Source organism: Pinus tabuliformis, chromosome Q, assembly GCF_031772625.1.
Source record: "Pinus tabuliformis cultivar Carrire ecotype Pingquan chromosome Q, CPIR1, whole genome shotgun sequence".
Lineage (NCBI taxonomy): Eukaryota > Viridiplantae > Streptophyta > Pinopsida > Pinales > Pinaceae > Pinus > Pinus tabuliformis.
This window is the reverse complement of record NC_142296.1, coordinates 430080672-430105151: the sequence shown is the minus strand read 5'-3', so window position 1 is coordinate 430105151 and position 24480 is coordinate 430080672. Positions and strand designations below refer to the sequence as shown.

At 41.1% G+C, this 24480-nt stretch overlaps 1 protein-coding gene across 2 annotated transcripts in view; it reads left to right on the top strand.

Annotated features, from left to right (window-relative positions):
* Positions 1–4325: 4325 nt before the first annotated feature.
* Positions 4326–24480, top strand: part of LOC149220060 (uncharacterized) — a 290383-nt gene continuing 270228 nt past the window's right edge. Inside the window, exons 1-6 of one of the 2 annotated variants that reach the window (XM_089384625.1) lie at positions 4326–4491; positions 5033–6411; positions 6508–6634; positions 6816–7719; positions 7923–8031; positions 8131–8202. In XM_089384625.1, coding sequence (XP_089240751.1) covers positions 6616–6634; positions 6816–7719; positions 7923–8031; positions 8131–8202 — 1104 coding nt within the window. In that variant the 5' untranslated portion in view covers positions 4326–4491; positions 5033–6411; positions 6508–6615. Of the gene's footprint in view, positions 4512–5032; positions 6412–6507; positions 6635–6815; positions 7720–7922; positions 8032–8130; positions 8203–24480 lie in introns of both variants that reach the window. The other variant, XM_089384624.1, reaches the window with a different exon arrangement.

Sequence of the window (24480 nt, the reverse complement as noted above, 5' to 3'; positions counted from 1 at the left end):
TTACAATTGCTTTGCTCAACTGAGCACAACCTGCAAGTGAATAACATATCCCTCTGCTCACTGAGAAGCTATGACCCATGCTTAGTTAGTTTCGACCTCTACTTGAGCCCCTATTTTCTTGCACAATTCCTTCAGAAATTAGGCCTCTATTATTTAGGAATTTCTCCAAAATGGATTGCACAATTCCCAAGGTTGATCATTTGACTGCATGCAACACTTGTACACTCAAGATTAGTCTATAACTGATGTTACACTGCCTTGGAATCTCCACCAAGCCTTGGGAATTTTGGTTTGGTTGATCAGTTAACTGGATGATCATTGAGTTTGACTAAAGTCCCACTACTTAATTAACTTTCCACTAGTTCCTCCAACAATTAGAACTAGTTTAACTGAAAACAACCTGAGATACTTGACCTTGATTGCTACAAATTAGCAATCACACATGCTTAATTGAACTCTAACTCCTCCAATTCAAATTTACTAAGCTAATTGAGTGACAAGAGCCATGTCACCTTGGTTCACTGCATCCAAGTTGTTTGCTGATGTGGACATTCAAATTTTCTCAATTTAATCAAGGAAAAATCAAATTGAGAATTTGCTGCTGCATTTTTCAGCAATCTTACACTTTAGGGACTTCTCCCTTGTCCCAAAAGAGAGGAGGTGTTGTTGTGGCGACATTGGAGAACCCTTCTAAGTTCCCATATAGTTGCAATTGTATTTTAGATCTTTATCTCTTTGAGTGCAAGTTTTGGATGTAACACTCCCTAAATTTTTGTGTGAATTAGCTCTTCTAAAATTAGAGCCTTAAGAATGAATTTAGTTCCTTTATTGTCATTAAAATTAGAATATCTAGGAATACGAGTCAATTCCATTTATGGATGGTGTTGGGGCCTTCGTTTGGAATGGGGGAACCGCAGGAGCAAGAAGGCGCAACAAAAGCAGATGCCACCTCGCAAGCAATTATCGAAGTAGAAGACTCACCTGCATAGCCGACAACAGAACCAATGCAGGCAATAGAGCGCAGCCACCACTCGCAGGATCAGCAGGACTGATAAAGGATGAAATGACTTGACTTAAGGATGAGTCAAGGAATTGTGGTCGGGGCCTTCGTTTAAATTTTGAAAAGGTTTTGACCAATTTTGACTGACCAAGGGACGAGAAGGAAATGGGTTGTATCAATGGTTGGCTGGCAGAACAAGCAGTTGCGCAAGAGTTGCAGCAGGGTGGCAGTGGGAGGCAAAGGAAACCGAGGGGGCGGGAAGGTGCAGAAGCAGCCGAGGGGAAGAACTGGCAGTCCAAGTAATAGAGAAAGGATATAAAAAGAAAAACTAGGAAAGGAGAGAGGTTAGATTCGGCAAGGTTAAGGGAAGGTGAAAAGGATTCTTGTTGCGACGGACGGAAAGGAAGATCGCAGGAGCCGAGAAGACATGGTCCGTGAAGTTGCACAATACCCACATAACTGACTTGGGTATTTTATGTAGTTGTTTATGGATGAAGCCGAGTGATGTTGTAATGGTTAACTATTATGATTAATATAAAGATCTGCTAAGATCAATTGTAGTTTATTATGTATCCGGGCCTTGTGTATGAGGGATCTTTAGACTTTTTTTTGAATGACTTAACAATTGCATGTAATCGGTAGTTCGTGTGACATCATGAGTATGTTGTTATCTTTGTGTTTTATATAATGTATTCATGTATGTGATCAAATGCAACTCGGTTAAGACTTTCATGATTCCATGCTGAACCCTTCTCCCTTTTGGTCGTGGTGCGCCTCGGGTGAGACTCCTTGCCCATTGGGGTAAGGTGGTGGCCTGGGTGCAGGCGATATGGACAACCTCTCAAATTTGGCTACAATTTCATTAATATCAGGCCAAATTTCTCCCTTTGTTTGTATTGGCGTATCAATCATTTACTGTTAACTGACAGCCTCATGGATTCTCCTCTAATCACTCCAACAATTGTTATCGGCGATATTTCTCATCAGAGCTCTTATCCTTTACCGTGACTGTAATTCCAAAGGAATGATAGTAATACACTATCGTTGCTTTTAAACAAGTGGAAATGCGTTTATAACGCAATATACACGATTGGTGGGGTTTTGTTCCAAAGGAACAAAATACAATATCGACGCTTTATATCACTGTCGCGACTTATAAACAATCTTGTGTTAATTCCGAAGAATTAACACTATCGACACTTTATTATTCAAAGTATTGCAGTATACGCAATATACACTATTGGCGCTTTTATGGTCCTTCCTCCTTCCTTCCTCCGATGCGATAATATATATGTATATATTGGAGATCGAAATCGACGATCCCACTGTCCCAAAGACTTGGCTTCCCCCGCTCCGAACTTGCAGCGCGATACACTTTGCGGACCCAACACCCTTTCTACCCTGCTCTATAATGATTCGGGTCCGGATTATTGGGGCTTCGACACTCGGTGGTTCCAAAGGTCCTCTCCACGCTCCACTTGCAATATTGCGATATCGGTTCGGACCCGATATGGGTATGAACCAAATCCAATAAAGTTTCAGGTTCGGAACTATGTTTCACCCAAGGAAATATCACGATTTCTCTCTGTAAAACATAGTTTTGTCTACGGGACTTAACAATGCAATTAAGAAGCCTGTGCTCGCCGATATGAAGGGAAAACTCCCCAACAGGTCTAATATTAAGAGTTAATCGAAAAACAACGATTGAATCTCCATTAATACACGCGGAAAACAATAGGATCAAAACTGATACATGCATAAAATACCAGTTAACACGGAGTTATTAATTCTGATGAATAGAGAGAGAAAGATGATAATGCTTCCAGGCTCTATATTCTGAGAGTCCCGCTATTTCTTATTTATAATTAATAGATAAGCCTTCTCAGCCTTTATCTTGTACAAAAGCATGGCTTTTACATAAGTGATTTAAAGCAATAAAGCTACTACAACTTATCATAAAGCGACTTATTACAACTTGATCTTTATTCTTAATTTTATCATTATCCTAAGCTAGAAAAGCATGGAAATTTGCTGGCCAAAGGACCCCACTCCCTTGCCTGTAGATTTTTTTTTAGATTTTTGGAATATGTTTGAAGACTTTTTCCTCTAAGTAACATGCTCCTGCATCATAAGGTGAAAAAGTCGGCGCTGTCCTAGACTACAACAAACCATTGTTGGCCTCCTGTGCCCGAACCCAGGGTCTCCCCCTAATGACTCTCGCGAGCCAACAGACGGTGAGGTTTCATATTGATTTGCTAATTTTTGAGAATCATATGCCATTAGAGATACAAATTATATTAGTTGTACTGCTGACAATGATGATGGTGTCTATGGTTTAACTTAGTTGTTTCATGGCTTGCAAAACTAACAAGTCAAGTTGAGAAAAAAGAGAGAGAGACTTCATGAAGAAAATGACAAAGGTGTCGCCAACGAATTATACATCAACAATTAATGCAATGTATGAACCCATTAACCTTTTTGTATGACATGGATGATCATACTAATTGCAAATTTAAACAAAATTCCAACACTTAATACTTCCAATAAATAACCATACTAATTACAAATCCAAACAAAATTCCAACGTTCAATATGACCATTTCTCAAATCCCACTTCTTCAATTTCAATAAACCAAACCACAAAAATTTTAACATTCAATAATATAAAAATAAAACCACACAAATTTTAATATTCAATACCATAATAAAGATAATATAATAAGGTAGCCATTTTTCAAATTCCACCCATTAAATTTGCTTCAATTTCAATAAAGCTAAAATGACCACACAACATGAACAAAAAAATTCCATATCTCACACCAATTTCAAATTTTAATTTTAATTAATAAATTTTAATTTTTAGAAATTAAAAATAAATTATTATCGCTTCAATTTTAATAAGCTAAAATGTCCATACAGCATAAACAAAACAATTCCATATCACACACCAATTTCAAATATTAACCTTCATTAATAAAAATAAAATAAAATAAAATTATGAAAACTGGAAATAAATTATTATTACTTCAATTCTAACCCGTTAAAATGGCCATACCCCCATCAACAATTTTTTTTGCATATCCCACTCCAATTTCAAATATTAATTTTAATTAATAAAATTTAAAATGAATCTAAAATTCTGAAAACTGAGAATAAATTATTATTGCACATTCTCCCTCTACTGCCGAACTAATGTGTACATAGTACAACCTGGTACTAAGTCCCCGACTCCCTAGGAGCTAGACCGACAAGGCCCGTATTTAGAGCTACACATATCTTTTAAACGTTACAACCACATGTTACATCACAATCACCTGGGGTTTACCTCCGTAAGTCGTAACTAACAAATAATTATGGAAGGAATTAATATGATGGACAGTGCATTAGAATTTTTGAATTTTTAAGAGTGCAGTTATCAGCCAATGGATTTGGCGTTGGAGGAAAAAGATTTTCCTCGTACTTTCACTTGGGCGGCCACCTTCCCAGCGCAGGTATGAGAATAAGAGAGCAGGTACGATGATAATAAGACTCAAATCATTCTCTTCTTGCAGCCCTTTCGGATTTTCTTTCGTCAACCGTACTTCATTTTGAATAAACCAAAGGTTTGCATGCAAATTCTACCAATTTCTATCATTCATGTGAGTCTGTTACATTATATGTTTCTGTTTGTGATATGTAAAGGCCATGGATGTATAATATATCTCCACACCTTTTTGCACCCATTAATGGGTTTTGGGCTTGTCTAGACATTGGAACACTCAGCTGACTTTTGTATAACACAGGCATTGAATACTGTTGAGAAAAAATTCTGGAAATAAGTAAGAAGATTTATCTTGTTGGGTGACCTTGCATTCTGGATTTTATTTGCTTTTATGATTGAATTTGCGTTTTTTTTTTTGCCATTTCAGTTGGGGTTTAATAAGTGCTTTTTTTTTATTGGTGTTGCTCTGTTTTCACATTGGGTTGACACCTCTGGATTGCACCTTGTGACGAAATTATTGAGGATATGCATTTTTTTGTCTGGTGACGCAGATGCAGATGGTGGATGTATTTCAAGAATGGATGCTGGAACATGCCTTTCATGTAGAAGGTGCAAATGCAAAAAGAAAGCGCATGAGAAATCAGAGACACCAAGGAGGACCAGGTATGTAGTCAAAACTTGTAGACAATGCAGTCACAGAAGTAGCTGTGACGCTTGTGCAAGAATTGATGGAATAATGTCACATAAGCATGGTAGCTGCCAGAGAAGCTGCAGCAGATACAGGTCAGACAGTTCAGATACTAGTAATTGCAAGGAAGAAAGGTTGTCTGGAAAGAAGATTAAGAGAAGTGAGAGCCCATATTCTAAAAGTAGTAGCTTAGAATCAGGTTATGGGTCAGATGGTCCCTTTTGGATGAACTCTAAGGTCATGTTCAGGTGCCCTCACTCCATCGTGGAGAAAACAGAAGAACAAATATGTAAGGAAAATTTAGCAAGCAGTTCTCATAGGTACATTCATACGAGCAGCACTAGGGTACACAAACACAGATACTGTCACCACTGTCCAAGTGTTAGGAAGTCCTGCCATGGATTGCATTGCTGTCATACCAACAACGAGATTTGCTCGAGTGATTCTGATGAGTCTAGAAAGAAACATGAATTCAGTTTTTGTAGACATAGGAACGGGTCCAATGGCCCAGGTCCTGTCGATTCCCATGAAATCTACCATTCAAAGCAACTAGAGGACATCATATATTGTGGCCCAAGTTCAATGGGAGCTAAGGAAGGGTTAACCTCAAAAACGAGAGGTTTTATGAATGGTGTTTGTGTTACATCTGAAGATCATAATGTGGAAGGTTCAAATGTTCGTTGTATTCAACACACACAGATGCCTTTTGGATATGAGAAAGGCTCTTTAACTATCACCAGAGAGAAAAATAGAGCAATAGTACAATGTGCCACTGGAAATGAGAAAACTGAAAAACAAGAACCTCACGATGAATGGCTGCAACTCAGCTTAAAAATTTCTCCACGGCCAAATCTCAAAGTGGAAGGCATTTCTAAAAGTGACTTTAAACTTTCTCTTCCAGAAGTTGAAGAAAACTTAAATGTGAGGGATTACTTCCATTCTGGTCCAAGTGAAATCAAGGAACTTAATATAAATTCAATTCGTTCTCTGCTATTGATTTTCCAGCTAGCAGTCCTAGATTGAATCCTTTCTTGTCCTATCAACCAAGGGAGGACTTAGATTATATTGCGGTTCTGCCTGACTTAAACTTGCCACCAAATATAGCAAATAGATGTTATGGCATCAGTAGGCCAGCAAAATGTGCCATCTCAAGGTTAGATCTCCACAACTGCCATAATTCACATGTCAAAGAAGAGCCTCGGTGCACATTATCAAATCAGAGGTGGAATTGGGCTTATTCAGGTATGTGAAGCAATCAGATTGTGGGCAGATTTGATATATTTAAATGAATGACCCCATGCAAACTTCTAGAATTACACACCCGTATTCATTGTGCAGATCATAAAGAGAAATATCGTGTTTCTGAACATGCTGTTCTTCCAAATAGGCTGCTGGAAAACTCCATAAATTCACAATAAGGTTCCTGTCATTCCCAATGAGGAACTCATGGGTGTGCATATTGGAGGTATGGCTTGTGCTACAATAACCGAACATTCAGAGATTTATTTCATTTTGGGCAGTTGGCTCAACATTGATCTCTTTATGATTAAAACTTGTAGGGTATGATTGTCTATAGAATCAAATGGGTGCTGCAGGCTTAAAAGTATCCAAATTTTGGGTTTTCATTTTATGTTTTTGTCATGCAGATTCACATGTTAAAGCGTCCAGCATTTCTGGAACTGCTGATTATAGTGATTTTAATGACCGGCCTTTCCAATTTTCTGCAAAGACTGAAGGCTTGGCAGATTTTATAATTATTCCTGATGATTCTGAAGACGAATGGTCTAAACAGAACACATTAGGTAGTTTACCAGGGCAACATAATGTTGTTGGGACCTGTAAAAAATGTTCAGTGCCAGAACAGATTTCTGATAATCATCAGATTCTTGTTCATGGTAGAAACGTTCAAGGCCCTCTCAATGCAGGAAATGGAACAGATGATAGAGTAGAGATAAATATTGATTTGAGGTGGCCTTTTCGTGCTCATTCCACAGGAAATTTAGATAAGTATAGTGATTCAGTGGTTTGTTTGCCTTCAAACAAGTGCAGTATACTTGAGATGAGCTCCGGTGAGAATGAGTCAACAAATAATGAAATGGCAAATGATACACTTCCCAACAGTTCTTCTCTGCAAGAGACTGGAGGGTGCACAGCACAAGCAGATTTAGCAGTTTCCAAATTTGACAACAGCAAAATGGCTGGTTATGGCAACTGTCGAGCAGATAATTATTTTGTTAAGAGAGGGTCCATGGGAGAGTTCAGATCAAAAGAAAGCGATTTTTCCTGCAAAAGCTGGTTTAATAAAGACAATATCAACATTCCAACAGTTGCTGGCAGCAAATATAACTTACAAGCCGTAGAACAGGATTTGATTGAACCACAGTGTATTGAAGCACCCCTCGATATAGCAAAGTCAGAAGTTCAAATATGGGATAGGGGCATAACTTGTGATCTGTGTGGCCAAGGTCCATCTTTGATGTATGGAAAATGGTATGCTTGGTGCTGTGGTTATTACTTACCGCATTGCAAATGTACAGAGGAGCACAAACGGTAGGCTCAATTATTTTAGAGAAAATTAGTATGAATTTCTTGTGCTAGTTATATAGAATCATGATTTTTGTTTATTTCATCTTGAATGAATATCATTGAGATCCATGAATGAATATCAAGGGTATATAGCAAATACATTATCCTATTTCCATTTTTAATTATGCTGTAGGCATTACATCTGACGGTGCATGTTCTTGTTGTAGAAAATTGTTGTTGTCAATGAAATGTAAGAAAACAAAAAATTTGAAATATTGGAATGGCCACAAGTGGAGTGGAAAGGTTCACAGATTGTGTGGCCTTTGGTCCTCAGAAGTGAGTATGGTCATGATATCCAGTGATTGCAGATCATCTTACCAGGATTTAGTAATAGTTTTCACAACTCTGACTAAATAATTTCTTTTAAATTCACAGGTTTTTGAAAAGGGTGATGCAAGAAATCAACTAGAGGGTCTGATAGATGCTGTAAGAAGAGGGAGATCCTTGGTGAGGCATCTTACTTGATTGAATAATGTATTTAATTTTCAATTACTTTTCCACATTTGGCCCTTTCCTGATTAATTAATCCAATATGGCAATATGAACCTTTTCTTACTGAGATGCTTGGATTCATAGTTTAAACTACCACATATGATATGGGTGTAAGTCATTTCTTTTTATGTTTATGTACATGTTTTTGACTGAAATTCCATTTACTTTCGAATGGACATGGGCTACTGTTTGATTATTGTAAAATTAAAAATGCATGCATCTCATGTTTTAGGTGATTCAGGTGATACAGATATCAACTTGTCGCTGAATACAGCAGGAGTCTTAAGCACATGATTGTTCTGCTGCACAAGCTTTTAGAATGTGGGAAAAGCGGGGGATGCTAAGATGTGTGTCTGGGACAGCTAGAAGATACCCTCAAATTTCCAGGGAATGGCAGGTTGAGAATGAAAGAAATATAGACCAAAAAAAAAAAAAAAACCAAACAAAAAACACTCAAGGAATTGGATATTTTATTAACTTAATCTTAATACATACATGAAATAAATACATACTAATACCATCCATTTTTTTATAAACAATATGAAGAAAATAGAAGATTGATGAGGTTACTCAAATGATAAATTATTGATAGGCCAAGGGAAAGCTCAGTTGGTTCAACTCTCTCCTCAATGGCCTAATGCTTAGGAAGTTCATGGAATCCATTCCTCATCCATTTTTTTAATAAAGAATATGAAGAAAATAGAAGATTGAAGAGGTTACTGAAATGATAAATTATTGATAGGCCAAGGGAAAGCTGAGTTGGCTCAACCCTCTCCTCTATGGCCTAATGCTTGAGAAGTTTGTGGAATCCATTCCTCCAAAGTCTTGCGAGGTTATTCGTTGGGAAGACAAATGAAATCTATGGAATGCTGTTGGCGAGGTACTGGGTTCCTCATTCTTTCCTCAAGTGTGGAAGGGTGTAGGGAACTATATTTTTGGAAAAAAAAATTAGAAAATGAAAAATTAATGTGAATTAATGATATGATACATAAGTACATGCATTATAACTAATGATTTTATGTTAAATTTTTAACTAATTATTGAACAATGTTAAAATTTTGCGCAAAGCAAATATCGAATATGAAATGACTCATGACAGGATAGTAGAAACATAAACCAATACATGTTATTTTATTGGTAAATTGTGAATGGCAAATGCCCAAGTACATAATTCTAGTCCAAAATGACAAAATGCCCAAGAGAGTACGAGTCCAAAAAAGGAAAATGACAAATTTTCACAAATATAGCCTAAAGCAAATAAATTTTGATCTTCCACTCCAAGGTTAAACATAAATGCTGAAGCTTCCCTAGGTGTGTCATCACTGTCATTAGGTTGGAAGTTAATGTCATCTAAAGGCATGCTAGCTGTTACTTCTCATATTGTATAAGGTCTCCCACTCATGATTTTCATTGCACCCCATATGATTTTCATGACAATTCAGTTATACTTGTGATTTTCATCACACTTGATAGTTAGAGGGCCATTGTTGTGGATGCACATACTTCCCTTTGCACTTCCTTCATGGCATTGTTGACCATTGCCATTGATGGGTGTCAAGTGTCTAGAGGAAAGTTGTTGCTTACATGCTTGTTTTTGCCCCCTTGTTCACACTAGTTGAAGCTTTCTTCAATGGTTTATGGTGTATGTACCTTGGCTTGGTCATGGAGTGCTCTACATATTTTAATATTTTGGTCTTCTTAGTGTTATCGTGCCATGCTTCGTGCATTTGCGTACTACTTGGAGAGAGTGTTCCACTCATTCACATGTTTCTATATTGATTTAACTCTTGCATTTGGCTAGTAGGCTACATCTTGAGGATGCTTGATGGTGTTTTGATTATATTGGGAAATGCCCTAGCAGTATAGGGCTTATTTGTGATGAGTTTGCTTCTAGATACATTGGATGCCTGTTAAGTTTAGGTATGTTCTATGCTAGAGCAATTTATTTAAATTTTCACAGTTAGCAATCACATCCGCATTAAGGTAAATTGCAGATAGAACATAAATATAACTCGTAGAAGACAAGCCAAGACAAGAGGACACAAGATGTGGCGCCAGCCAGGGACAAACCCCAATGTGGGGAAACCCTTGATCAATTCTTGTTTTACGTTCTTCAAAGTTCAGCAGAGAAAGTGAGAGAGATAGTACATTTACAATAGAAGTCAATATTTTGACTTTTGATATCGCATGAGATCAGTTGAAGACATATTGCTTCAACTGATTCTCTAAGGTGACTCCTTCACCTATCAGAGAGCTGCCTTTCGTCCATTTGCTGTACCATACACGCTGTGCCTCTCCAAGACCAAGATATCAATCCTCCTTTTTGTTGCTGCTGAGGTCATCCTCATTGCTGCACCATTGAAGCTATTACATCATCACTGAGATCCTCACTGTTGCTTCTTTATCATATCCATGAGATCTACCTGAAAGTTTGATCTCCATTACTGTACTTTAACTAAACTGTAACAGTGGAACCTTATTCCGATACAGTGAGGGTTCTGGGCTTCTTTTCATCATATATGTATAGGGACTATTGAGAGATAAGTCCACTAAGACTGTGGTAACGTTCCTTTTTATGCTGGGATTGTCTCTAGGATCATGATACCCATCGAGAGACAACAAGTTACAGTTCTCACTGAGGTTTCATATTACTGTACTTCTACTTAACCACAAGTGCTTGAGCCATTGTACTTATCACTGAGACTATTATAATGATACCATCTAGATCTTCTCCATGACTGGTATGCCGAGACTGTAGTATGCTGGGAGAGAATGTTGAGACAGAGATAGTGACATGCCCAGACTACAACCATTCTTTGTTGCCATTCTTTATGCGAGAATGTCGAGACTCCAACTCACTGCGGTGACACCATCCACTGCTCCATGAGGTTGTGACTGCACCTTAAACCCAAACTAGGTGCAGTCAAACCCTACTGCGGCTCCTTTCTTCGTGACTATGGCTCCTGCGGCTTCCCTCTTTATGACTGTGGCTCAGTGCGGTTCACTGTGGCTCCTCCCTTTACTGACTGCGGCTTACTGCTTAATACAACTTCATGCCTTGACTGCGGCTCCCCTTTATGACAGCGTATAAGTGCCTCATGAACAGCGTTAAGATGTTACCATGACTGTGTTGAACTGCGTGTAACTGTCACCATTACTTGCGTATATATGTCTCCATGAGCAGCGTATATATCTCTGCATGAACAACGTATGACCAACGTGTAAATAGGTCTTCATATCTGCGTTGAATATCATCTGCAGCTAGGGCATCCAACGTATTCTTTAGTGTCTCTCCAAAAACCCAAGACGTGGAGAGGAGATCACATTAAGAGTGTATGTCTATTCTAAAATGACTTCAAGTCCTCTATATTTATACTAAAATGTAGAGGTTGAATAGACATGACCTTTGGGCTTCTTGAGCCTACATAAGTTGCTGGTCGACTTGACAATTAGTCTTATAACGCAAATAAATTCATAACTCCATGAATACTTATCGGAATCAGATGATATTTAGATCAATCCTACACCTCTCGATGAGAGGGATTCAATAAAAATATCAGCTGCCATATTCAAGACGACCCACATGGAGTTTGGCCCTAGTTTCCAATTTTAACAATACCCTATTCTATGAGAGTGCTCTTTTGTGCACATATGTTTAAGAATTTCCAATCCTCTTAGCAGATACATTTGAGGATTAGTTGACATGGTGCTATTGGATGGAGTAAAGAAGTAGCACGAGGGAAAGTGATGGAACATTGGAGCTTAATTGTGCAAATTGGAACCCCCAAGGGCTAATTGTCAAACATCAACTCGAAATTACTCCAAGAAAGGGTTAAGATCCTCCAAGTAAAGCTGGCCGCTAGCATTTTAAGGAAGACAAGCAAGCCAAAATTCTTCAAGAAAGCAAGAAAGGTCCCTCCAAGCTAGACGTTAAGGCATAAAGTGAGCAAATTAGCCCCCAATGGCTAAAATAAGCCAAATAAGGTCAAAAGAAAGGTCAAGAATAAGCATTATTATTCAAAGGAGGTTGCTGTTGGACAATTAAGAGAAAAATTAAGGGAGGCTGAGTCCTGTTTGGGCAAGGTTAAGCCCATCTCAAGCAAAATTAAGGAAGTATGTTGGTAAAGGAAAGCCCCCAAAGGCAATTCAAGCATTCTAAAGTTAAATTCAAGACTATTTTCAAGCACTTTTGATCTATGTTAACTAGACGTTTGCAATTAAGAAGGATGCGCCTTCATTTGTTGAGCCAAAGGGTCAAAGAAGCTAGACATTGGAAGGTTGAAGTCTTCTATATGTCAAGTATGAAAGTCCAAAGTAAGGAAAAATTGCAATTCAAGCAAAATTATTTAAATTCAAGCAAAGAAGAATAGCCAATGAAGTTGTCCTCTCAAGCCTGTTGCTGCACAAACTAGCAAGCCTTGTAAATAGGCAAAGAGCTAGTGGGCACTGTTATTGCTCAAACTAGTAGGAGACTTAAGGGGGGTCCCTAAAGGGCAAATGTTAGGCCAAGGGCAACAAATGGAGACTTAGTCCACTGTCACCTCAGCTAAGGCTCCCTTATATTTATGGATTTTCACTGATGGGAGGAGATCCGGTATGTATGGAGTCACTAATGAAGGATAAGTCAATGGATATGAGTGACCCAAATAAACCCTTTCCCAGAAGAGTTTGAAGAATGGAGCTTGCTTGCTTTCTAAGCAAGGTACTATGTATTCTAGGAAATGGAAGAGAGGATTTGAGGGTTAGGTTTATGGGATAAGACTTGTGAAAGAGTTCCTCGATCCCTGAAATCCTTGTTAGAATTGGTATCCCGGATGGTTCTTGAAGAATGATGTTTTAAAGGAGTGGAACCACACGGGGCCAAGTGGACCTGGTCTAGGTTATGAGGAAAGTATGTAGCAACCAATGATATTCTTACCCTAGACAAGGTGGGGGAAAGGATCAAAGAAAGAATTTCACTTGAAGATGTTGTTTTGAACCTATGAGGCACTAGCGTTGGGGATGGCAGGGCAAGATTGGATCTTAGAGCTAGGGCTTGGCTTTTCTCCCAACTCCACTGTTAGAATGGCTTCAAAATTTGAGGAGAGCTTGAGGAAATGCCAGTGCAGGAGATCCTAGGAGATCGAACTTTTTGGAGGGCTAGCTTGTCGGGAAATTGATGCCCTAGGTACCCCAACTTGGCTAGACCTGGAAGGAGGTGAAAGAATATGATTTTTAGTGACCACCCTTGGTAGATTAGTGCCTTAATCTTTGGGAGAATGGAGTCTATAATGAATATGAGTAGGATTTCTTGGTTCCCAGTCAAGGAGGCCTCAAGGTCACTTCGCTAGCCTTTGAGGTCAAAAAGAGCAACCTTGTAGCTTTTATACTTCGATGTGTGATGGAAATGGCTTATCAAGGTCAAATTCTTTGATAGAATTACCCCTAGGAGATTTCACTCATATTACAGGGCCCATACATTCAGAGATACTATAATAGAGACAATTTCCACAATTTTAAGCAGTAAATGCATGCAACAATTAGCCCTAACACAATGAAAATCCCAGTCCAACGTATATGACAAAAGTAAACAAGAAAAACATTAAAAAGCATGTAATTACATGTAACAAAGTATATCCAACCATTCACAATTGACAAGAGAGAAGCTCCAAGAAAAGATAGACCACCCTCAAAAGAAATGGACAAGGGGTTAGCCCCTTGTAATAGCCTATGGTGTTCCAAATGACATGTGGGGGCACACAAGTGTCTTCATTGGTCTCTAAACAAATTGAAGATGCCTGTATATCACTTACAAGGGCTAGGATGATGGTGTAGGTGATGCCACTTCATCCTGCAAGTCCTGGATCATCTACCAAGTGTATGGTGCAAATCTGGGGCCAGCTGGGCATGATGGATCAGGTGCATCTTCCTCGTCCAATAAGTGAACCACGAGAAATCTCTGAATGGCTGTGGGGATCCATGTAGCGCAATCTATTGCTGTGGAGGCCCGGGGCTCTCAATGCTCACCCTACATGTGCCAATGTAGCCCTTTGGAGGATTAGGACCCCATATAGGGAGACCAAACCCAAGATGGAAACCATCAACAATCCTCCATAAAATCCAATGCGTCCCCTAGCCCTCTAGCACAACAAGTCATTAGAGAAGTTGAGTAAATGAGCTTACCTAATCATGGACCATAGGGTGGGGACTTCATAATGGCCTGCGCTTCCATAATGGGCCTCGGGTGTGCTAGTGTCTCTTAAACTCCAGATGGGGTTAACCAATAATCCTATTAGGTGGTTTCTACTTCTAAAGGGGATACATCCTTCAAAAGGGGGTGACATGTGATAGATAGGTGAATGAAGTAGGGGATGAGAGGAGGCAGCCTCGGGCCATATGCTGGGAAATAAGGTTAGGTAATAAGAGGGAAGCCCAAAATTGGGTTTATAATGTGTAGGAGAGAGAAATTGTGGTACATAAGGTGTACCAACCTTGACTTTTCCACCCTTCTTTATATGCCTTTTGCCTTTTTGTGATTTTCTTTGATTAACTGCTCGGGGCTCAAAGGGTTAGAGCATGATGTATAAGATATAACAGTGAATTCCCCCTTTTAAGGTGGGGCGGTTCATCGCCCACCAGGGGTTGGTACAATCATGGGTTCCTTTATGATGAAGGAGGTTCATAGAACCTGTAGGAACTAGGGTGATGGCCATGATGATGGGGTAGAGCTCATGTGTTGGCTTTTGCGCACGTGCTAAATGTGTTTGTCCCGACCATCTTTTGCATTTTGTTGTACATTTTCCTATTGAATGTGGCCATATATGCTTTTATTTTTCTTTTTAGCTGCATCAACCTCCGGGCTTTATTAGAGGCCATGACCCAAGGTGTGGGCACGGGGAGGGGGCATGCTAACCCTATGTGGTCCTAGTGGAGTAATGTGGACCCCGGTGGGAGAAATGATGAATGGGGTAATGAATGGAAAGAGGGTAATATAAGCGGATAAGGGAGTGGGACCACGCAACCAAAATCGGGGTTTCCCATGAAATACCATCCCTAGAGCCAAATGGTCAGTAAAAGAGATCCCACGAGACTAGAATCCAAGGTTAATACCTAAAAGGGGTCTAGGGGATAAGAGCAAAGACCTAGCCCATTCTTTCTGCCGAATTCCTCCATTAATCCATGTCCAGAAGTGTCCATGATAATCAAACTACAATACTTGTTAAAATTGGCAACTAGGGCCAAACTCCACATGGGTTATCTCATTTATGACGGCTAATATTTTTATTAGATTCCTCTCTCGCAGAGGTGTAGGATTGATCTAAAGATCATTCGATTCTGACTTGTACAAATGAACATATGAATTTATTTATATTATGGATTAAATTGTCAAGGTCTGCCAACAAACTCATGTAGGCTCAGAAGCCCAACAGTCACATTTATTCATCCTCAACGCTTGCTTATAAATACATGATGCCTCATCCTCATTTAGACAACACTCATCTTCACACGTCTCTCTCTCCTCGTCTGATTGGGTAAGCATTTCTGGGCAACTTCTCTCTCCACACATGCGAAGGAAAGGATAATTATTTTTCTGTTTTGGACGTTGACCAGTATTGACCGAATTTTAGGAAGGGTTTGACTAGCGTTGACCAGCCAACATTGACCTATTTGACTGCGTTTTTGTGAGGGTTATTTCTGTTTGGGCATGCTGCATTTTTGGGCACAGAAATTGGGGCAATCCATACTATTTGACCAACGTTGACTGTGGTTAGAACTGACCGCAGGTTGGCTGTTTGACAAGACTTTGACTGGGCAAAATTCGACTGTTTTGAGGGCTGTTTCATCTTGCTGTTTGGAGGCCAAAGTTGACCGAATTTTTGAGGGTCAAATCTCTGTTTTTGACCAACGTTGACTTTTCTGGTTAGGGCTCTTTTGCTGGTGTTATAAATTATCAGAATTTGTAAATTGTATTATCTCTATCTGTTGAACTATTGAAGACTAAAAGAAGATTTGATCAGGGGTTTCCCTACATTGGGGTTTGTCCCTGGCTGGTGCCACATCTTGTGTCCTCGTCTTGGCTTGTCTTCTACTGTTTATGTTTATGTTCTATTAGCATTTTACTTGCATGTTTATGTGATTGCTAAACTAAAATTGATATTAGGCTCATAAAGAAATTGAAGTAAAATTGCTCTAAAGCATAAAACATACCATTGTTGCCTAAAAATAACATGGTTTCAGAGTTGAGGTGAAGACAAAGCCCAAGCAAGAGTGAAAGAGCAATCACCAAAGACAGTTGGACAAGGACAAAAGACAATGGGTTCCTCATCCTACTTCCCAGCTAAAGACAAGCTCCATGATAAATCTGACTATCATGGATGGAAGATGTCTCTTGATTTGACCTTGGAAGAGAAGGAAGTGATGGATTATGTGCAGGGTAAAATCCCTCAGCCTCCTTCAAATGCACCGGCTGCTGCGAAGACCGAGTATAATATGGCTTAAGTCAAAGTGAAGAAGATTATTAGGGATTCCATTGACAAGCATCTGGTGGCCTATATCTCTGAATTGAAAACCTCCAAGGAGATATACGACAGGTTGGCCAACATGTTCAAGGTTAGTAATGCTAATCAAATTCTCTTTCTCAAGAATAAGTTGTTGGATATTAAGAAGGGCAAGGATGAGGACATTCAATCCTATTTCTTGAGGATTACTGAGATCAAGAATGATCTACTCTCGATTGGAGAAGTCATTCCTGTCAGGGAACTTACTGTCACCACCCTTGGGGGACTCCCACTTGACTGGTATGTATTTAGAACCACCATACTCAACAGTGATCAAATTCCAGGGTTTGAAGAATTGATGATGAGATGCATTCTAGAAGAAACAAGAATGGTGGAGCAAGAAATGCCTTTTAATAGAAGCAACCCCACTGCATTCTTCGCTCATGCCAAGAGGAACAACAATGCAGGTTCAAAGAAGCAAAGTTAAGGAAGGTCGGGATTCAAAAATGAAAGGAAGGGAAGATGCTTTGTTTGCAATAAGTTTGACCACTATGCAAGGGAGTGTCCTAATAGAAGGGACACACCTTGAGATGATGACTATCATAACAACTCCAGGGGCAACTTCAACAACAACAATCAAAGGAACGACATGTCCAATGGAAAAGGAAAAAGGAACGCGGGACATCAAGGAAATGGTCGACCCTCCAAGAAATCAAGGAACTCCAGGTATGATGAATCTAATGTTGTTAACAATAAGCAAAAAGAGTGCTATCTCATATTGACCCTTTCCACTGCCTCTCCTCCGGACACTTTGGGAAATTGGTTGATTGATAGTGGTGCCTTAAGGCACTTCACCGGATACAAGGAAGCCCTCTCTAATCTGATAGAAAAGGAGACAAACTTGGAGATCATCCTTGGAGACGATGCCACCTATCCCGTGAAGGGAGTAGGGAATGTTACCCTACAATTTAATCAAGGTAACACTATTCATTTGCAAGATGTACTATATGTACCTGATCTCAAGAAGAACTTGGTGTCCATTTTAGCAATGGAAGATAAAGGATTCAAGGTGGCTTTTATCGATGGAAAGGTATGTGTTTGGAAAATAAATTTCAAGGATGCTTTTACTCTTGGGTTCAGGGTCGACACTTTGTATCAAGTTGGAGGAAGTCCGTTGGGTGCCATGTCTTGTGACACATCTCTTCAATCTGAACTATGGCACCGGAGGTTTGCCCATCTTCATTATAAAGCCCTACCCGATGTGAGACAGATGGTGACAGGTATGCCCGAGTTCAAAGTAGAGCATGAAGGTGTATGTCCGAGATGTGCCGAAGGAAAACTTACAAGGGGACCATTCCCCTCAAGTAATAGCAAGACCACAGACATATTGCAATTGATCCACTCCGACATATCTGGTATGATGCCCATAAACTCCTTGGGAGGATACTTATATTATCTCACCTTTGTGGATGATTATTCTCGCAAGACCTGGATCTACTTCTTGAAGAAGAAGGATGAAGTGTTCACTTGGTTCCGACATTTCAAAGCCTTGATCGAAAACCAATTCGAGAAGAAAATCAAGATATTGAGGACTGATAATGGGACCAAGTATGAATCCAATGAATTCCAAGATTATTGTAGAGAAGCTGGCATTAAGAGGGAGACTACAACGCCATACACTCCCGAGTAGAATGGGGTGTCTGAAAGGAAGAATCGCTCTATTGTAGAAGTTGTCTGTGCCATGCTTCATGATCAAGTTCTTCCGAAGTTTCTATGGGCTGAAGCTGCAAATACCGTCGTGTATATTCAAAACCGATGCCCTTATCAAGCATTGGACTCCAAGACTCCTGAAAAAATGTTCATTGGTAAGAAACCCGATGTCTCTCATTATAGAATATTTGGAAGCCCTGTATGTTTTCATGTGCCGAAAGAGAAGAAGAAAATTGGGTGTATTTGGGAAGAAATGAATCTTTGTGGGCTAGTCAAAAGGAAGTTGAGATAAGTCGTGATGTCAGCTTCGACGAAGATATTGTTCTCAGGAAGATCAACAACCTTCCTATCCCAAGGAAGGACAAAGAAGCTGACACAGGAAATCAGGGTGAAAAAGAGGACGAAACGATCCCTGATGTTGATGAATGTATGGATCCTACCCTCATAAACCTTCCTCCTCCAAGAGGATACCCTCATGGCTTAAGGAGACTCTCGAAGATGCTGAGAGGCACATTTCACCAAGGGGGACTTTTCGTGAAAGCAAGAAGCCGAACATGTATCAAGGATATTTCACTGCCATGAGCAATATCATTCAAAATGAGCCTTCATCATTCGAAGAAGCCGTGAAGCAACAAGCATGGAAGGATGCTGTGAATGAAGAATATGAGTCAATTATGAAGAATGATGTTTGGAATGTGGTCCCTAAACCCCAGGACAAATCGGTTGTCACTTCTAAGTGGCTCTACAAAATCAAGCATGGTGTTGATGGAAGTGCAGAAAAGTTCAAGGCTTGCTTTGTTGTTTGAGGGTTCTCTCAAAAGGAATGTGTAGATTACGATGAGATATTTGCACTTGTTGCTCTATGCACCACCATCTGCTCGATCATAGCCCTTGCTGCCTGGCAAGGATGGAACCTTCATCAGATGGATGTCAAGGACGCCTTCTTGCATGGTTCAATCATAGCCCTTGTGGCCTCGCAAGGATGGAACCTACATCAAATGGATGTCAAGACCACCTTCTTGCATGGTTCAATCAAAGAGGATGTCTATGTGGAACAACCCGAGGGGTTTGAAGTTCATGATTGGGAATCTCATGTATGTAGGTTGAAGAAAGCTCTTTATGAATTGAAGCAAGCACCCTGGGCTTGGTATGAGAAGATCGATAGCTATCTGATGAAGTTGGGATTCACTAGAAGTGAAGCCGATCCGAACCTTTACCATAAGGTTGAAAATGATAAACCTCTCCTTTTGGTACTTTATGTGGACGAATTCTTTTTGACAGGTGCAGACCCTCTCATTCACAAATGTAAGAGGGAGTTGGCTTTTGAATTTGAGATGAAGGACCTAGGACAGATGCACTATTTCCTAGGGTTTTGGAGGTCTGGCAAAAGCTAGGTGAAATTTTTCTCTCTCAAGGAAAATATGTTGTGAAGATATTGGAAAGATTTGGGATGGTGGACTGCAAGCTTGTGACTACTCCAATGGAACTTAACTTAAGAAGTTATGTGGTAGCGCTACTGAGGAAACGCTTCTGAGTATCGTCAACTCATAGGAGCACTGAGGTTCTTGGTGAACTCCCCTCCGGACATATGTTTTGCAGTTAACAAATTGAGCCAATACATGGTTGAACCTCATCATATACATTGGATTGCCGCCAAGAATCTTCTAAGATATCTTCGGGGCACAATCACTCATGGACTGAGATACACTGTCGAAAATGTGAGGCTACATGGTTATTCTGATGCTGATTGGTGTTGATTTGGAGTAGCATCGAATGTGCTTTAGCCACAAAATTTGGTGGAGAGGTTGGGGCACATGAGATCTCCAATACCCAAAAAGGTTTGGGCAGATTCTAAACAGTTCAGGAGATATTAAATAATTAATATTTTTAATGGAGTCCCTAAGTCTAAACTTAGGGAAAATATTAATGTGGATTAATCTGAAACTGTGTTAGAATGGTCCAAAAGACATGGATCAAGCCAGATCTAATTTTAGCCATTGATTAGGGACTTAATATCGGCCATTGACATGTCAACAGGAAAAGTATAAGAGGAGGCTTGAGGGTCACTTGGAGGGGACACCAGAGTGATCAGTCATTCTATTCTCTAGAGTGGGGTTTGCTAAGAGAGATAGAATTAGTGATCGGGAGATGCAGTTGAGGGGCATTTGAGTACAGAGAGACAGAGAGGTAGAGATAGTGCCGGGAGAGCAGCGCAGTAACCGGGGAGAGTGATGCAGAGCCAGCCAGAGCTCACGCAGAGGCAGCTGGGAGCTGCACAGAGCTTTAGAGAGGCTAGCATTGCCGATGCAGAGGGCTAGAAGGCTGGCGCAGACCGGGGTGACGCAGGGCCAATGTGGGGTAGAGAGGGGCTGACGCAGTCCAGAGAGAGGCTGATGCTGGGGTTTCTGGGGCAGATTGGTGCTGAGTAGCTGCCAGAAGGATTATTCGGGGTTTCAGCCAGGAGATTTGTCAGAAACTGAGAGGTATTACTGCCAAGGAAATTCTCTATTGGGTAGGCCAGTTTCGGCACCCAGATTGTACTCTGATATTGCTTAATAAGAAAACCCTTAGATTATTGCACTAGTTTTCCCACATTGGGTTTTTCCGGGGACATTAGTCCAAAAATAATGGTGTCATATGGTGTGTTTGTTTCTGTTTCCTTTAGTCGTTGATCTATAATATGTTGAGCATGCACTAGTGTTTATTTTCAGTATTTATATTGTAAATAACTTGTTAAGTAAAATAACAAGTAGGTAGGAATAAATCAGATAAAGTGCATGGAGGGTTTCTAACTAAGTAAACTTAGAAACCTCAACATGGTATCAGAGCGTGATTGCAGATCACAGGAGGACTAAGGACATCAGCCAAGCGGAGCAATAGCAGCAGAAAACAGTGGTCCCGAGTTGAAAAAAGCTGTTTCTACATAGCAGCAACAAGGGAAGGGTGACGCAGTGCTTGCGTCATCAAGGGTGAGTCGAGAAGAGGCAGCGCAAAAGCTAAGGAGGCAAAGGGAGCCTCACGTAGAGCCACGCAGTAGTTGGGAAGGCTGATGCAGTTGGCTGAGGAGGCCAGGGTGCTGGTGCTGGGATTGCGCAGAGCCTAGAAGCTCTCACCTTCAGGTTGCTGGGGTTTAGAAGGCTATGGGAATATTGTAGAGTGGAGCTAGTGAGGTACTGTAGTCAGAACAATACCTGACAGAGCAAGGCCAGAGTTGCTACCGAGGGTTTCTAGCCGAGGAACCTGGATTAGTGATGTGGTTGCACAAGACGATCAGAGTAGGGAGCATCTCGACAGCGGAGAAGGATTTCGAGGAGGGAAATCAGGACTCAGAGAGAGTCCAGAAGAGAACTTCCAGACGGGAAGTAGAGACTCAGAGGAGTCGAACAGAGAACTTCCAGGAGGGAAGTAGAGGACCATCATGGCACTACACGGAGTAAGAGACCAAGATAGACTGGACGGAGCGTCAATCTTCACAGTCTGGAAGGCCAAAATCTTATCCGTACTTGACAGGAATCATGTCAAGAACTTTGCCTTGAAGGTAATAGCTATCCCAGTTGACCCCAATGATAATGACAAGTACGAGGAGGCGATGGCGAGGGCCAAGAGCATTATCCTTGATGGGGTCAAGGATCATGTAGTACCACACATAGCCGAGAAGGAAACGACATTTGAGATGTGGGAGGCTCTCAAGAAGCTGTACCAGCATACTTCTGTGCAAAGAAGAATGTTGCTTGAGAATCAGTTGAGGTCGTATCAGATGAAGAAGGGAGAACTGATTGACACCTTCCTCGGAGGACTAAATGAGATCTGAGATCAGTTGACTGTTATAAAGGCGACACCGGATCAGGAGCTGATGGTGAGGACAACCCTGAATGCTGTCTCAGAAGACTGGGAGGTATTTGTCCAGAGTGCACTGGGCAGAGGGCTCTCCCACCTTGGGACGAGATGTGGGCAGCGCTTCGCCAGGAAGAGATTAGATGGCAGTCGAAGATGGGTAGCAACAACAAGGGGATCAAAGTCAAGTAGGAGGAGGAAGATGTGGCCCTAGCATCTGAGGGAAAGCAGGAGAAGCGAAAGAAGAAAGATCTCTCCAAGATCAAGTGCTTCCACTATGGGGAGCTGGGTCATTATGCGACCCAGTGTCCAAGGAAGAAGAGTAAGGGAGAGTCTTCCGAGACTAAGGCAGCGCCAACACGGGCAGAGAAGGAAGTTTTGACAGACGATGACTGTGCCATGAGTGCACACGCACCACTTGAGAAGAAGTGGGGAGACATCGAGCTCTAGTCAGGTGGACTACAGGCGATGAGGGGCAAGATCCTCGAGGTACCCAGCCTCTTGGATTATACCTTGCTACGAGAGCCCCGAAGAGGAGTAGTAGGACTGGCTGATGTGGGTAGATACAGATGCGGATGGAGCAGCAAAGAGAGCTACAGTGCAGGTGTCCCGAGATAGCGCGAGGCTAGCAGGCTGCAGCAGTGCGAGAGGCACATGAGTGTTGCACCAGTGTAGGATGGCACAGAGAGGTGTGCGACGGTGCGAGATGCAGGGAGTTGTTGCAGCAACGCAGAGGTCAGAGAGGGAGCACTTGTTAACGGCAGAGGGAGCTTCAACATCAGTGGGTGTCTCTAGCCCAATAGGGAGGTCAGATTGGGAGATCAGTTACTTACTTCTTAGTGACTGAGTTGTAGTGCAACAGTGGGCAACACGATGCAACATGATGAGAGGTGCCTTGCTGGCAGAAAGGACTAGCAACAACACTGACGCAGAGGGAGCTGTTGTATAGATGCAGCAGTGGCAGTGGCAAAACTATGGGCAGCAGTACAGGATGCAGCAGTGCAGAGGATGTTGGGCAGGAAGGGCTAGCATCAGCACGGTACTGATGCCAGATGATCAGAGTAAGACTCAGTGAGGAGTATTGCTAGAGCACAGTCCTCGCTAAGAGGGAGTGTTGATTTGGGGTAGCATTGAATGTGCTATAGCCATGAAATTTGGTGGAGAGGTTGGGGCACATGAGATCTCCAATACCCAAAAATGGTTTGGGCAGATTCTAAATAGTTCAGGAGATATTTAAATAATTGATATGAAATTGTGTTAGAATGGTCCAAAAGACATGGATCAAGTCAGATCTAATCTTAGCTGTTGATTAGGAACTTAATTTTGACCATTGATATGTCAACAAGAAAAGTATAAGAGAAGGCTTGAGGGTCACTTAGAGGGGACACTAGAGTGATCAGTCATTCTATTCTCTAGAGCGGGGTTTGCTAAGAGAGATAGAATTAGTGACCGGGAGATGCCACTGAGGGGCATGAGTACATAGAGACAAAGAGGCAGAGATAGTGCCGGGAGAGTAGCACAGTAGCCGGGGAGAGTGACGCAGTGCTAGCCAGGGATCACGCAGAGGTAGTCGCAAGCTCCACAAAGCTTCAGAGAGGCCAGCGTTGCTGACGCAGAGGGCCAGAGGGGTGATGCAGGGCCTCCTAAGGCTGACGTAGATCCATTCGGGGTGACGCAGGGCCAACATGGGGTAGAGAGGGGTTGACGCAGTGTAGAGAGAGGTTGATGTTGGGCTTTCTGGGGTAGATTGGTGCTGAGTAGCTGCCAGAAGGATTATCCGGGGTTTCAGCGAGGAGATTTGTTAGAAACTGAGAGCTATTACTGCCAAGGAAATTCTCTGTTGGGTAGGCCAGTTTCAGCGCCCAGATTGTACTCTGATATTGCTTAATAAGAAAACCCTCAGATCGCTGCATCAATTTTCCCACATTGGGTTTTTCCGAGGACATTAGTCCAAAAATAATGGTGTCATATGGTGTGTTTGTTTTTGTTTCCTTTAGTTGCTGATCTGTAATATGTTGAGCATGCACTAGTGTTTATTTTCAGTATTTACATTGTAAATAACTTGTTAAGTAAAATAATAAGTAGGTAGGAATAAATAAGATAAAGTGCATGGAGGGTTTCTAACTAAGTAAACTTAGAAACTTCAACAATTGGGTTGCAAGTGTGGTTGATCGCAAGAGCACTTTTGGATGTTGTTTTTCTTTGGGTTCTG